General features: G+C 40.5%; 1 protein-coding gene across 1 annotated transcript in view; it reads right to left on the bottom strand.

The window, feature by feature from the left end:
- Positions 1-12,521, bottom strand: part of CLVS2 (clavesin 2) — a 63,522-nt gene extending 51,001 nt beyond the window's left edge. Inside the window, exons 1-2 of the mRNA XM_028510385.2 lie at positions 11,768-12,521; positions 10,382-11,313 (exon numbers count right to left, since the gene is read on the bottom strand). Of these exons, the coding sequence (XP_028366186.1) occupies positions 10,382-10,770 (389 nt within the window). The 5' untranslated portion in view covers positions 10,771-11,313; positions 11,768-12,521. The remainder of the gene's footprint in view (positions 1-10,381; positions 11,314-11,767) is intronic.
- Positions 12,522-12,781: the final 260 nt, after the last annotated feature.

The raw sequence follows: 12,781 nt of genomic DNA, 5'->3' as shown, positions 1-12,781 counted from the left end.
TTTGTTCATCTTTCACAACTCCCTAAATCCTATCAAACAAGCAACAGCTGGCCTCAGTGAGTCCCAGGCCCAGCACTAGTAGTGGCCAGCCTAGATTATATGAAATGTTAAAGGGACTTATTTAAAAAGTGAAGATCAAAACTATGAAACATAAAATGGTAATAAATACAAATCTATCAACAGTCAAATCTAAAAAAACAAAGCAAACAAGAATAGAGACAGAATCATTTTGATGGTTGCCAATAGGATAATGGGTATAGGGTAATGGGTGAAGAGGTGAGAGGATTAAGAGGTACAAATAGGTAGTTACAGAATAGTCATGGTGATGTAAAGTTCAGTATAGGAAATAGAATAGCCAAAGCAGTTATATACATGATCCATGGACATGAACAATGGTGTGGGGATTGCCTGAGGGAGTGTGGGGAGCTAGGTGGACAGGGGCATGGGGAGTGGAAATTGGGACAACTGTAATAGCATAATCAAATAAAATATAATTAAAAATTATGAAAGCTACAGAAAAAAATCCTGACCTCTGGAAGAAGTGGGATGGGGAAGGTAGTGGATTAGAAGTGGAAATCACTGGTATTTAGTGGAAGTGAAGGTTGACTTGCACTACTAAATGCTCACTCACAGTATGAGACAGTGAGTGCATATGTGGGAATCATCCTATTTTTACTTCTAAAAACATCTGGAGGCAAACAGAGAAAGCATAGTAGTGCAGGAAGGAAGAAATAATTAACAATAAAAGTTCAGGTGACTTTTCACTTTCATGGATATCATTTCCTTATCTGCAAAATTAGTACAGTAATATGGAGTAAGATATCTCTTGGATCCCAGTATTAACCAAACACAGAGCATGATGCCAGAAAATTTCAAGATAAATTTCTTCCACATCCCTCATTAGCTCTATGACCCTGGATATACTTGGTAAAGTGTATTCAGAACTGAAGAATATTTTTTACATTCTACTTTAAAACTTGATGACCTTTAGATAACTTATTACTATTGTAAAAGGCAAAGTTCAACAGGTTCTTTTAAAATTTTGGGTGATACACAGACTATTTATAATAATATGAATATGGCATCCTAAAATACTTTCTAAATATATAAGATAATAAAACTTATTGTAGAACTCTATTACATATTTGCCTTTAAGCCTGTGAAGTATGTATGGCTGAATACCTTTATCTGTTGCTTTGTGGCTGACATATCTCCCTTTTCTTTTATTCTTTTAAGGATTTTATTTAGTTTCAGAGAAGAGGAAAGTGAGGGACAGAAACATGGATGTGTGAGAGAAACATCAACTGGTTGCCTCTCATATATACCCCACCTGGGGACTTGGCCCACAACCCAGGCATGTGCCCTGACCAGGAATTAAACTAGTGACCCTTCGCTTTCTGGGATGACACCCAATCAACAGAGTCACACTGGGCCCTGCCTATCTCCTTTTTAAATTTAATAGCCAACCACTGTGTCACAAGCAAAAGCTTATAAACCTACGTAAACTGGGAAGTTGGAGCAAGAGAGGTATATTTCTCATTAAATGTGGACCCTCCTCGAAAAAAATATTCATTCTAATTCCTAAAGTCTGTAATAACATGATGATCAAGAAAATTAAAAATTAGAAAAGTCCAACTTAGAACTGTTCTTTCATTGTGATCATTCTTGAGTTTCTTACAAAAATACCAAATATCATTAATATCAAAGTAGCATTAAGTAAAACTTGAATCTGAAATAAGTTTTGGAAACATAATGCATTGTACATAGAAAAAATAAATCATGACACTAGTAAGGGCTCAAAATAAGAAGCAATTTGTTTTAGCTAACACACTTTACTTATGTTTCTATAAAACTGTCCAAGCCAAGAGAAAATTTATATGTATATTATTATTCTGAAGTATCTAAAATAAGGTGAATTCCAGGATCAGCCATGAAAAAAAGCAGATTTGCAATGTTTTCAAGAGTAAATCTCACTAAGCTTTAAAATTTATTATCTTACTCCAAAAAAAAGAGTTAAATGACATTTATATAATTCACATGAATGTACAAGTTTAAAGAAAGAAACATAAAAGCATCCTAGCTTACAGCATTCAAAGAGCAGATCAAAACCCTCTTGACACCCCAGTCCTCTGCTGTCAAACATGTCACATTACTCCCATCAGCAGCTCAGTGGGCTCTTCCTAAGCAGAACATTATTAAAAGAGATCTTGCTAAATTCCATAAAATATCTTTCAAAAAAAAGCAGAGCATTTTACGAATTTCATCTCTTCAGAAACCCTACCATAGTTCTACTCTTTGAAATAATTTTTATTTTAACAATTTATGAAGTGTCAGTACAATAAGTTATCCACATGTTTCTGCCTTGGGTTTACACCCCAATTTATGGGCACTCCACCAATGCTACTCTTCTCTTGTATGCTGGAACAAACTAGCACATTTATGCAACTCTTAACTCCTGACTGTGCTTCCCAAAATAGCATTAAGTAGAGCCTGAATCTGAAATCAACTTGGAGAGGATGATAAGTAGCATGTAGAAAAGGAAGAAATAAAAACACCAATTAAGGGATTTTAAAAGTGGGACACCAGCCTACACGAAAGTGTAGACCATTGCTCTTGAAAGAAAGAGTAGAGTGGACTTTGCACAAAGATTAGGTGGAGAAAACTTTGACACCCACTTCTCCTGTTTCCTACTTGTACAGTCAGGAACAGGGGAGCTTCTTGAAAGGTTCTGGGTGGCTACCTGTTCTGTGCTTCAATCCTGAGGTTCAAAGTATCTCACCCTCTACCACAGCTTACAATCAGTGCTAAGAGCGACGCAAATCACAAACAGGTCATTTCCTTCCTATTTTCCAAACCTTTCTTTCAGTCTGACAGGGAAAAACTGGCATCCTGGCATCACATTGAGCAGCACAACAGCAAGCAATTTCCCTTTGTCACTAAATCAATCAGCCATTATTAAATTCTTCATTAAGGCTGTCCCCACCCATCAGTTTTCATTAAGACAGGTCCTGTAAGGAAGGTGCTAAGGGAGAAACAAAGGAGAAGAATTACCATTATTAATGCCTCGAGGTACCCTTAGTGCCAAAGTTGAACCCATTACATGCTTCATATTACTCAGGGGAATAATAATAATATCTCTACCTGGCTAACAGAATAGTTTAAGATTTTCAAAGGAATTTCGAATGCATTATCTTAATTTCAAAACAAGCCAAAGTCTCAGTGCTGGCTTTGATCCTATTATTTTGGAGATGAGGACACAGATGAGGTCTCAGCAAATTAGAGATGAAGGCAGTCTACAGCCAAACCACCCTGAATGCACCCGATCTCATCAGAGATGATGGCACAAGGTCTCAGAGAATTCAAACAATACACCCAGAGTCACTGTGGGAGGAAATGAGAGCCTAGATGAGAAGCCGCCTCTTTCTGACACCACAATTCTCTCCACCCCCTATGGTGTCTCATACCTAGAACAGAGTTTGATGAGTAGATGTTCTGCTTTTTCGTGTCTCAGTGGCATAACGTGTGTCAGGAGACAGATCAGAAAGTCAATCCCAACACGGTGCTGGGTCAGTCACCAGGACACATCCCAACCTGGCCCCACAGTAGGCTTTGGTGGAGGAAAAGCAACAGGACACTCAAAAGAACTGGGATGGGAAAAGGCTAACTCTACAAACCCTGGGGAAAATATGAAGTCTGAAATATTCATGTGTCTGGTTTGTATCACTAAGCACAGTAGATTATCTGCCTGGGCCTTGCTTTAATTTTACTGCTATGGGAATGTAGGTGAGTGAGAACATGAGAAAGATGCTTTGTTGGAAATAAAACATCTAGAGAAGAAAATGTATTTCCTTGAAAAAAAAGTTTAAAAAGTGTGCACTGCTTCCACCAAATTAAAATAAAACAGAATTATGCTGGAAATATACAAACACACCAAACGGGCAACTCTTCTTTTCAGGGAGGAATATTCTAGGCAAGTGTCTGCTTGGTAAAGTCCTTCCCTTCACAAGATTTATTCCAGCAATGTCAGTTTCTGTGCCTACTCATCTAGATCCTGATATTTAATCAAGACTTTCTAAACCACAGATGATTTTTAAATGATTAGAGCTTGTTTTTTGATATAGTTACATTTAAGGGTTTTTCCCAAGATTTATGTTGATAACTGTCTATACACACACACAAACAAAAAGTTTGACCGATTCGCTGGTTGAATGAAAGACTTAACTGCTTTGTGCCTTAGTTTTCTCATTTTCAAAATTTAAATATGAACAGGACCTACCTCATATAATCGTCATAAAGATTTAATAAGTTAATGTTTATTAAGTGCTTAGAGGAGTGCCTGACACATGCAATACAAGTGTTTTAAATGAATGAATTAGTTAATTAACCTTTAAAATGAAATAATAAAAGGTTGAATTTATTTAACCGACTAAGCACCATTCCATAAAACACTGAGTGGCTCACAGCTACCCCACTGCCCTGAACTTCTCCACTGGCAGAGTTACCCTCATCACAACCTGGCTTTTCCTGTTTTTTCTTCCTGGAGAGGCTGTATATATCCCTTGCTAGTACAAAGAATGAGTTATGTATGTTTATTTACCTTCAGCAATGATTAAATTTCTATGTATGTAGCAAATGTTTGACTGAAGTATGTTTTTTTAAAGAAAATTGACTTGAGTACTGTGCACTCCTTGATAGGATGAGGACCCGGCGTACAGGGACATCCTTTCCCTGAGGTCGACGGTGTCACTTACTGTGTTAATGAATGATATGTGCCTGTGCTCAATGATGTAAACGTGCTCAGGCTCTTTCCCAGAATGGAGGGAATGTATGAATTCACTAAGGATAATTTATTATTTCACTAACTTGGCTCATGTTTTGAAATATCTTTAAACATTTATTTTGAGGTGTATTTTCAGTGCACTCTAGTAACCTTGAATCCTTCTCTTCAACTTTGTTCGAAGTTGCATATCTGAAACATGCCTGGTTTGGTCTAGGCCCAATTGACTGTTACTGTAGGTTGGTTCTCTTGGTCTTTACTGTTATTTCAAAACTGTTTTACTAATTCCTGCATAGTTGTCCTAGTTTTTAGAGACTGTCTTATTTTTTCAGAGATCTATTCCAAAATCCCACTACCATTTTTCAGGATAATTTTGTCTTTCCAATTTGCAAGGTGTGAACCAAGGACATAGTGTTGAATAACCTGCAGTTTTCAGAGTATTTGTTAAAAGAGCCATCCCTGTAAGGAAACAATACGAAGCTCTGCTGGGACAGAAGCCCCATGGAAGCCACATCTGCCATTACTGGTTTGACTGAATCTCAAAATCCATCCATGACACAGCACAGTGATGTCTCCAGGATTCGAAGGGAAAATTCCTGACCCTGCCATGGCATATGACACCATGCAGCAAATAGTTGAGAAATATTTAAATATTTTGATAAATTAAGCCAGGAGGTCTTGAAAAATCAGGCCAAAAATCATCTGTATAGTCCATGGTTATTTCTTAAATTTTAGTCTATCATTATTGTAAACTTTTTTTCAATTTAGGGATGGGTTACATTGTTTTAATAAATGGAAACATAATCATAGTTCAATTTAAAGCTGTAAGTAGCTAACCATTTGTATATCTTCTATTTATGAAAAAACCACACAAAATAAACAAGCTGACAAAACACGTTTTTCAGGCAGATTCCAGGATGAGTTTCAGGATCAGATAAATGTCTGACCAGTCAGCCTTCTACCCCTTCCAGAGCTTCAATAAATACTCTAAGTGATAATCAATGTCCATTACGATAAGCCAAACAGAGCTACAAGACGGTCAGTGTTTTCTGAATTGCCACTGCATCAAGAATCATTTTAGTTTAGCTGCATTTAATGGTTTTCTAATGGTTATTAACCAGACTCTAGATGAGCGATTGTTTGCTGTACTAAAGCATAGAAAACTATAAGTCTAATGAGGTGAAATATGACTTTCAGGCTAACTGAAAATTTGCAGGCCAACTATCAGAATACATGTCACGATTATATTTCAGGTGACATAATTTGCTCATGAATATCTCTGGTAAGTATATGTGTCAGTAAATTTCAACTACTCAGATGCCTGCCCTCATGTCCTAGGGTGTAGATCACGATCTACTTTTATTCCAAACCTCCTCTTCTGAAGGTAGTGCAATCACTTCCGGCTTCACAGCACATCATCTTCACATTCCACTGTTAACATCGGGTGAACATGTGAAGGTATCTGCTGAATGAGTCCTAATCAGGGCACTGTCACTCATGAAAGGAATGCAGCATGGGATGCATGGAGGCCACCTGCATCCTGGTGATGCAGTGAAACCATCCAATTGTTTTTCATTTTGTAGAATTTACTTTTGTGTCCAGAAACTATGTTAGATAATCTAAAAGGAGATAAAATTGGATGAATATTTTCCAAAGTTAGCCTGCTCAAGAAATGGAATAAGTCATCTAAGCCTGTTCAATTCTTTTTAAAAAGAACCACAAACTAAACTGAAAGTCATTTCAACATTTCAGTTTTTCCCTTTAAGAGTTATTAGAAAGTGGGTATACTGTAAATATTATTTTACCTTAGTCTTCCTGAAGATTCCATGCCTCTTGTAAGGGCTTTGGAAATGGTCCAGTTCAATAACCTGAAACTGACCTGCATTACATCACAGTAGAGAGAAACACTATTTTATTTATAGTCACCATCTCACACACACTTACTATTTCCAGCCTCCTGAGGAGGACAGAAAACTGTCCTACAAATTTAATATAGGAGAAAGTATGCATTAGATCACTCCCTACTTAGCATTTTTCTAATTTTAGAAAAAATACATAATGGCATTCAACTCAACAAATATTTATTGAGCATTCACTCTAGTTCAGGTGCTCTTATAAAAATAATAATACACGGCTTAGTCTTTCTTTTGTTATGAAGATCAATTATTTCAACGTCTTTATAGTTTTTCAATATTTATTTTTAAAATCTTCCTTTTCCCCTGTCTGGCGTAGCTCAGTGGATTGAGCGCGGGCTGGGAACCAAAGTGTCCCAGGTTCGATTCCCAGACAGGGTACATTCCTGGGTTGCAGGCCATAACCTCCAGCAACTGCACATTGATGTTTCTCTCTCTCTTCTCTTTCTCTCTCTCTCTCTCCCTCCCTCCCTCTCTAAAAATAAATAAATAAAATATTTTTAAAAAATCTTCCTTTTCCCTTTGGGAAGTTGGAAATAACCTGTTTTCCAAATACAGGGAGGCATTGTCTTTCTACCTCATGTCTGGAATTTGCCTCTGTAATTGTGGGCATTCCCACCCACCTATTGTTGCTTTAAAACAATGCTACTTTGTACAAAGTCGTTGAAAGCCAGGTAATTCATTGAACAACTCAAGGAAGGTGGCCAGAACTATGATCAGATGTGCAGTTTCCTCAAGAGACCCAGGTTGTTTGGGATTGCAGGATCAGGGCAGGAAGGTGGGAGCACTGGACTCACAGGACAGGAGGGGAATGAGAGAATTTAGTACATGGCTATCCACCTAACAAAGCAACAGTAAGGTAAACATCTAGGGATGGTGGTAGCAATTTCTGTAGGAATCTAGTCAGATAAGACTTGAGGCTGAGAATTGGAAGAAGAAGAAAGGGGATTCAGGCCAAAGGTAGGGGAAGGGCTGTTGATACCCTGGTACTGCCAGAAAGGCAGCCATCCTGCAGGCTTCAGGGCAGTTCTTATGCATATAGTCCAATGATAATGGGCTACAGAGAGTGCCAAGAGGGTAGACCTCTTTATCCACTAGTCCTTGGAATTAGGTATATGTCGGTTTGGGATGGGGGCAGGCAAGGAGAAGGAAGAAATAACTTTTTAAAAAATATATGGAAGGAGAAAACTGAATTTTAGTCAAGTTCTAAATAACATATAACTTTTCCTGTTTTTTCCATGTTTAATTTTTCTTTAATATTTTTATTCTTGTTCAATTACAGATGTCCCCATTTTTCCCTCATTACTTTCCCCTGTGCTACCTTTTGACCTTGATATACTATAACTTTATGATTATGCCTTCTCATTTCCATCCACAGAAAGAATTCACAGTCATTAGTCTACAGAACACATTGTGGTGTTTTTACAAGACACCACTTCTCATTTTTAATTTCACATGTACAAAATTTTAATATTTAAAATTGTTATGCTGATTTAATAAAAAGCAGTTCTATATACCAATTAATAAATCTTCTCCCACTGTAGATTTCTAGGGAGATAGATTTTGATTACTAGTAACCTATCCTTTATATAAAAGTATGAAATGGACAACAAAAACAACAGTTTCTTTAGTGATCTGGAATAATCAACTTCCCACATACATAAGAAATGTTAAGTGATTTTCATCTTAATTAGGTTTATAAATCAGTGGGAATATTAGTTCCCTTATAAAAATAAATTAAAAGAGGTCTAATGTAAACATGTGCCTCTCTGACACAATCTACCCCCCTAATTATACTTTCAGACTGTGAGGCGTATTTAAATACAAGATTTCCATAGCTCCCATTTATCTGTAGCCTAATAAACAAAGTTCCAATCGAACTGACAAATAGAATATCAGGTTCTTTCTTGAACAGAAGTTTTCAATTTTGATACACACAATCATTGGCTTGCATGACCCTACGATGTATTGCCCAGATGAAAAAAAAAAAGTTATAGAAACACAGTGGTCAAAATTGGCATTTCGTGGTCCTTTAAACTTTTCTGATAAAAAATAGAATATGATTTCTGCACTGACTAGTGTGTCTCAGTGGGTTGGGCACTGTCCAGCAAGCCAAAAGGTTGCCAGTTCTATTCCCGTTCAGGGCACATGCCTGGGTTGCAGTCCAGGTCCCCAGCTGGGGGCATACGGGATGCATCTGATCAATGTTTCCCTCGCACATCTCTGTTTCTCTTCCTTTCTCTCCTTCTCCCTCCCACTCCCCTCCTCTAAGAATAAATAAATAAATAAATAGATAGATAAAATCTTTTTAAAAAAAGAAATTATTTCTGTAACCAATGAAAGGAAGTAACAGGACTCCATTCCCCCTCAATGGCTAACTCTCTGTGAGTTTCTTAGCTTTACGATTTTAGGATTCTTCACGTTGTAGTTTGTCTTTATATTTACCTAAAAAATAATTGTGGTAATAATCAACCTAAAATTAGAGAGAAAAGATACCAATTAAAGAGTAAAAACCTGTTAAAAATATTAATTTACCTTTTAGGATCCCAAGATTCTGAGAAGCCTATCTATAAGATTTCCCAGTCATTGAAAAAAGTCTTTTATAATTACTCCAGAGATGGTTTAAACTAACCTGATGCATCAAAAGTCACCATTCACAGACCTAAAAATACACCAATATCTTAACAACCAGTTCCTTATGATTCACAGTTTTGATAAACTTGTTTAGGTTCCATGAAATACATTACCTTTGAACTTAATTGAAACTACCTTATACATGAGCATTTATCATTTCTTATATCTGTCAGCCTGAGAAAAGAATTCTGATTGAGGAAATAGAAGAGTCACTCTTTGCATTTTCCTATGATAATGTAAATAAAATAAAAATACGATTTCTCTTCCATTTAAAAGCAAGACAGCTCAAAAAGTCTACCTGAGTATTTTCCACCTTCTTCCAAGAGACGGAATATCACATCAGGCAGGAAACACCTTCTCTGGATTAGTGACAAGTGAAGCACAAGCACACCCGTCAGCCTTCACTTCAGTGTGGGCAGGCATGCTCAGACACAGAGAATACAATTCTGCCTTTTCATTGAAGCGACACACATCATATCATTCCTTCCTCTGCACGTCACCAAGCAGAAAAGTTCCCCAGCAATAAAACTACTCAATCTTGGTTGAACACCAGGTTATCCATAAAAAATAAAACCTCAGTGCTAAAGAAAGAGATGATGATGATGATGATGGTAATGAAGATGATGGTGATGGTGACGATGATGATGATGATGACGATGAATCTAGTTTAATAATTTCTTTAGAAAGAAGAAGAAAAAGTTATCTCCATTCTTATACTAATTTCTCTGCAGCACAGTAAACTTATTCAGGAGGTGGGAAATTCAGCAGATTTATTTAGAAGTTAAATTATTTGGATTGCAGCAGAAATCTAAAGGGCTCAGGAAGCACTTAAAGCTGCAGTAGAAACTGGATACTTGTGAAGAGTCTCAAAGGTTAAAAAAATGCCCTCCTCTCACTACCCCAGGTGCCCCCCAATAACTTATGTTTTAGTTCCAATTTCCCTTTTGTTCCCAGCCAAGTCACAGCATCGAATCTGTAAAGCTATAACACTACTCGGGGTAAATTCTGTGAAATAGGAGAAAAGAACCCCTGGTATAAGTTGGGATTTAGGATTTACCTGCTCTGGTCCCAGTTGGCAGCAAAAAGGACTAGTATCTTCCTGCCATAGTGGTCCAGATTGGCCAGGCCCCCAGGGAAGCCATCCTTCAGTGCCTGCTTGATGCCAGGGTCAGTGGCCTTGAAGCTTTTAAACATGTCCAGGTTCTGCTGCCGGTACTCAAAGTATTGGGCCAGGAGACGAAAGGCCTCAAAGTGATGAAACTTCCTGGCCCTCAAGAAGCGTAAGATGAAGGCATCATCCGTGCGCAGGAAGCCAATGTCCGGCCTGGTGATGACCATGTCCCTCACCTCCTGGATGTCCTGGTGCAGTGTATCTGGGTTCTCGTTGAGCTCCAGGCGAGCTTTCTCCAGGGTCTCAGGAGACAGCCCAGCTTGTAAGTGAGTCATTGTTCTGTTTGTTCCTGAGCCTTCTCTTCCTCCTGCTGACTGTCCCACAACAAACCTGGCCCTTGTCACTACCACACTCTGGCCTCCAGACCTGGAAGATTCCTGCTTCCTCTTCTTTACAGGAAATGATTTGTCTTTGTGTCCAATCAAGTACCCTGTTGCTCCCGCTTTCCCACCGCTTTATTTATGAAGGAGATAAACTTCTTTTCCCACTCCCTTGAAAAACCGCCCCCACTTTGGTTCCCTCTTTCCTTTCCTCTAAAGAGATGCGCACCTTTGGCCGTCCCAGCGCTCCTCTTCTCGTCCTTTGAGTCCCCTAACAAAACACGCCTAATCGCACCCCGCACGGGCGGTGCTGATCTTGGTGCTGTCCTCTTCTCTCCCAAGATGTAACAAAAACAACCCCCACGCACATCTCAGCCGCAGCACTTTGACGCTTCTGCGGTCCCTACCGAAGGATGCTCCAGTCAAGGATAACGATGGGGATTGTGATTAATAACAAGGTGGCTCTTCAGCGCTGAGCTCCAAGCAGGGGAAGAGCGTCTTTGCCAGAAAGAAAAAGACAGAGAAAGAGGGAGAAAAGGAGCTTATTTCTCCTTCTGCTTATTCAAAGAAGCTATTTGTAAAATATATTTGTGGGATTTTATTTAAAATTATTATGATCCGATTAGATGGAGACTCTGTATATAGCGCACCTTCCCTCCGCCCCTCTTGGATACACCCGCGATCTCATAAGGCACCAGAAGGGTTTTTGGTGGCGTTGGCACCAGCGTTGGCTCCCCCCACCCCCACCCCCGCCCCCAACTTCTGCCTTTCTCTGGCCCTTTATTTCAACGGACTTGCCCCGGAGGACTGGGGGAATCGCTCTGGGAATGTACATTACAAATGCTAGGTGGGGTGAGAAGGTGCAAAAGAGGAGTGGAGAATAAAATCAGAATGCCTCCACCTTTTTATAAAACCCCAGAGCAAGAGGGAAGAAAGAGCAGAAGGCTCCTACCAGCAAACCCGGAGGCGGGGACGCTAAGCAATGCGGCACTTCCTGGCATCCATCAGCCGCGGTTTCAGCAACGGCGGCGGCGACAGCAGCATCAACTCCGCTCGGTGGGATGGTTCCAGCAGAGAAGAGGGGCGGTAGCGGGTTCCCGGGCCGAGGACGCACTGGGGAGCAGCCGCGGCCACATAGTCCACGACCAACCCGCTTCCCCTCCCAGGAGGAGAGGTAGAGAGGAGTGCAAAGCTAGGGCCACCTCTGTCCCGGGTCCTCGCTCAGCCCTGCCATTCTCGCTCCCAAGAGAGAAGGGAAGGAGCGGGAACTGACCGCCTGGTGGTGAAGGCCACGCGGGCGGCCTCCGCCTTTGTGCACCCGGGGCCGCCGGGGTGGTGGGCGCGGTGGGGTGGCTGCCGAGGGGCGCGGGCCACCGCTCTGCTTGCCTGCCCGGACGATGGGAGTCAGGCGCTCGCCTCTTGCTGCTGCTGCTGCTGCTGCTGCAGCTGCTGCTGCTGCAGCTGCTGCTGACTGAGGCTCCCGCTGCTGCTGCTGCCGAAAGGCGAACTCGGTTCAGCTCAACTCCTCTCTAATTATCCCAGCACCGGTCTCACTGCAACGACGTAAGCACTCAGCTCACGCGCGCACTCCTCGCCTCTCTGCCAGATTCGTTCGGTAGGGCGGCAATGTAGGTGGCATTCATATATCCTGAGCCCCAAGTTTAGCCTGCTCCGGGTCCCGGCTTCCATCAGGTAACTCCGGCAGGCACCGCGGGGCCGGGAGGGACAGCGACGCTCTGCGTCCTCCCCACACCCCTCTCCCACCCTTTGCCCACCCTTTGCGTGCAAGACCCTGGAGTGGTCCCGCGAGCAGTCGCTGTAGATGGTAATTCTCATTGACGCCCGTTTGCCAGTTTCTGTACGAGGTAATTTAATCAAGAAATAATACAGAAACACTTCATACTTTCTGTATTTGTTGTTCAAATCTTTAATTTAGAAGAGAAGATCAGAGTGTTTCCAAACCATT

This window comes from Phyllostomus discolor, chromosome 4, assembly GCF_004126475.2.
Source record: "Phyllostomus discolor isolate MPI-MPIP mPhyDis1 chromosome 4, mPhyDis1.pri.v3, whole genome shotgun sequence".
Classification (NCBI taxonomy): domain Eukaryota; kingdom Metazoa; phylum Chordata; class Mammalia; order Chiroptera; family Phyllostomidae; genus Phyllostomus; species Phyllostomus discolor.
Note: the sequence above shows the minus strand (reverse complement) of the source record. Positions and strands in the feature narration are given on the sequence as shown.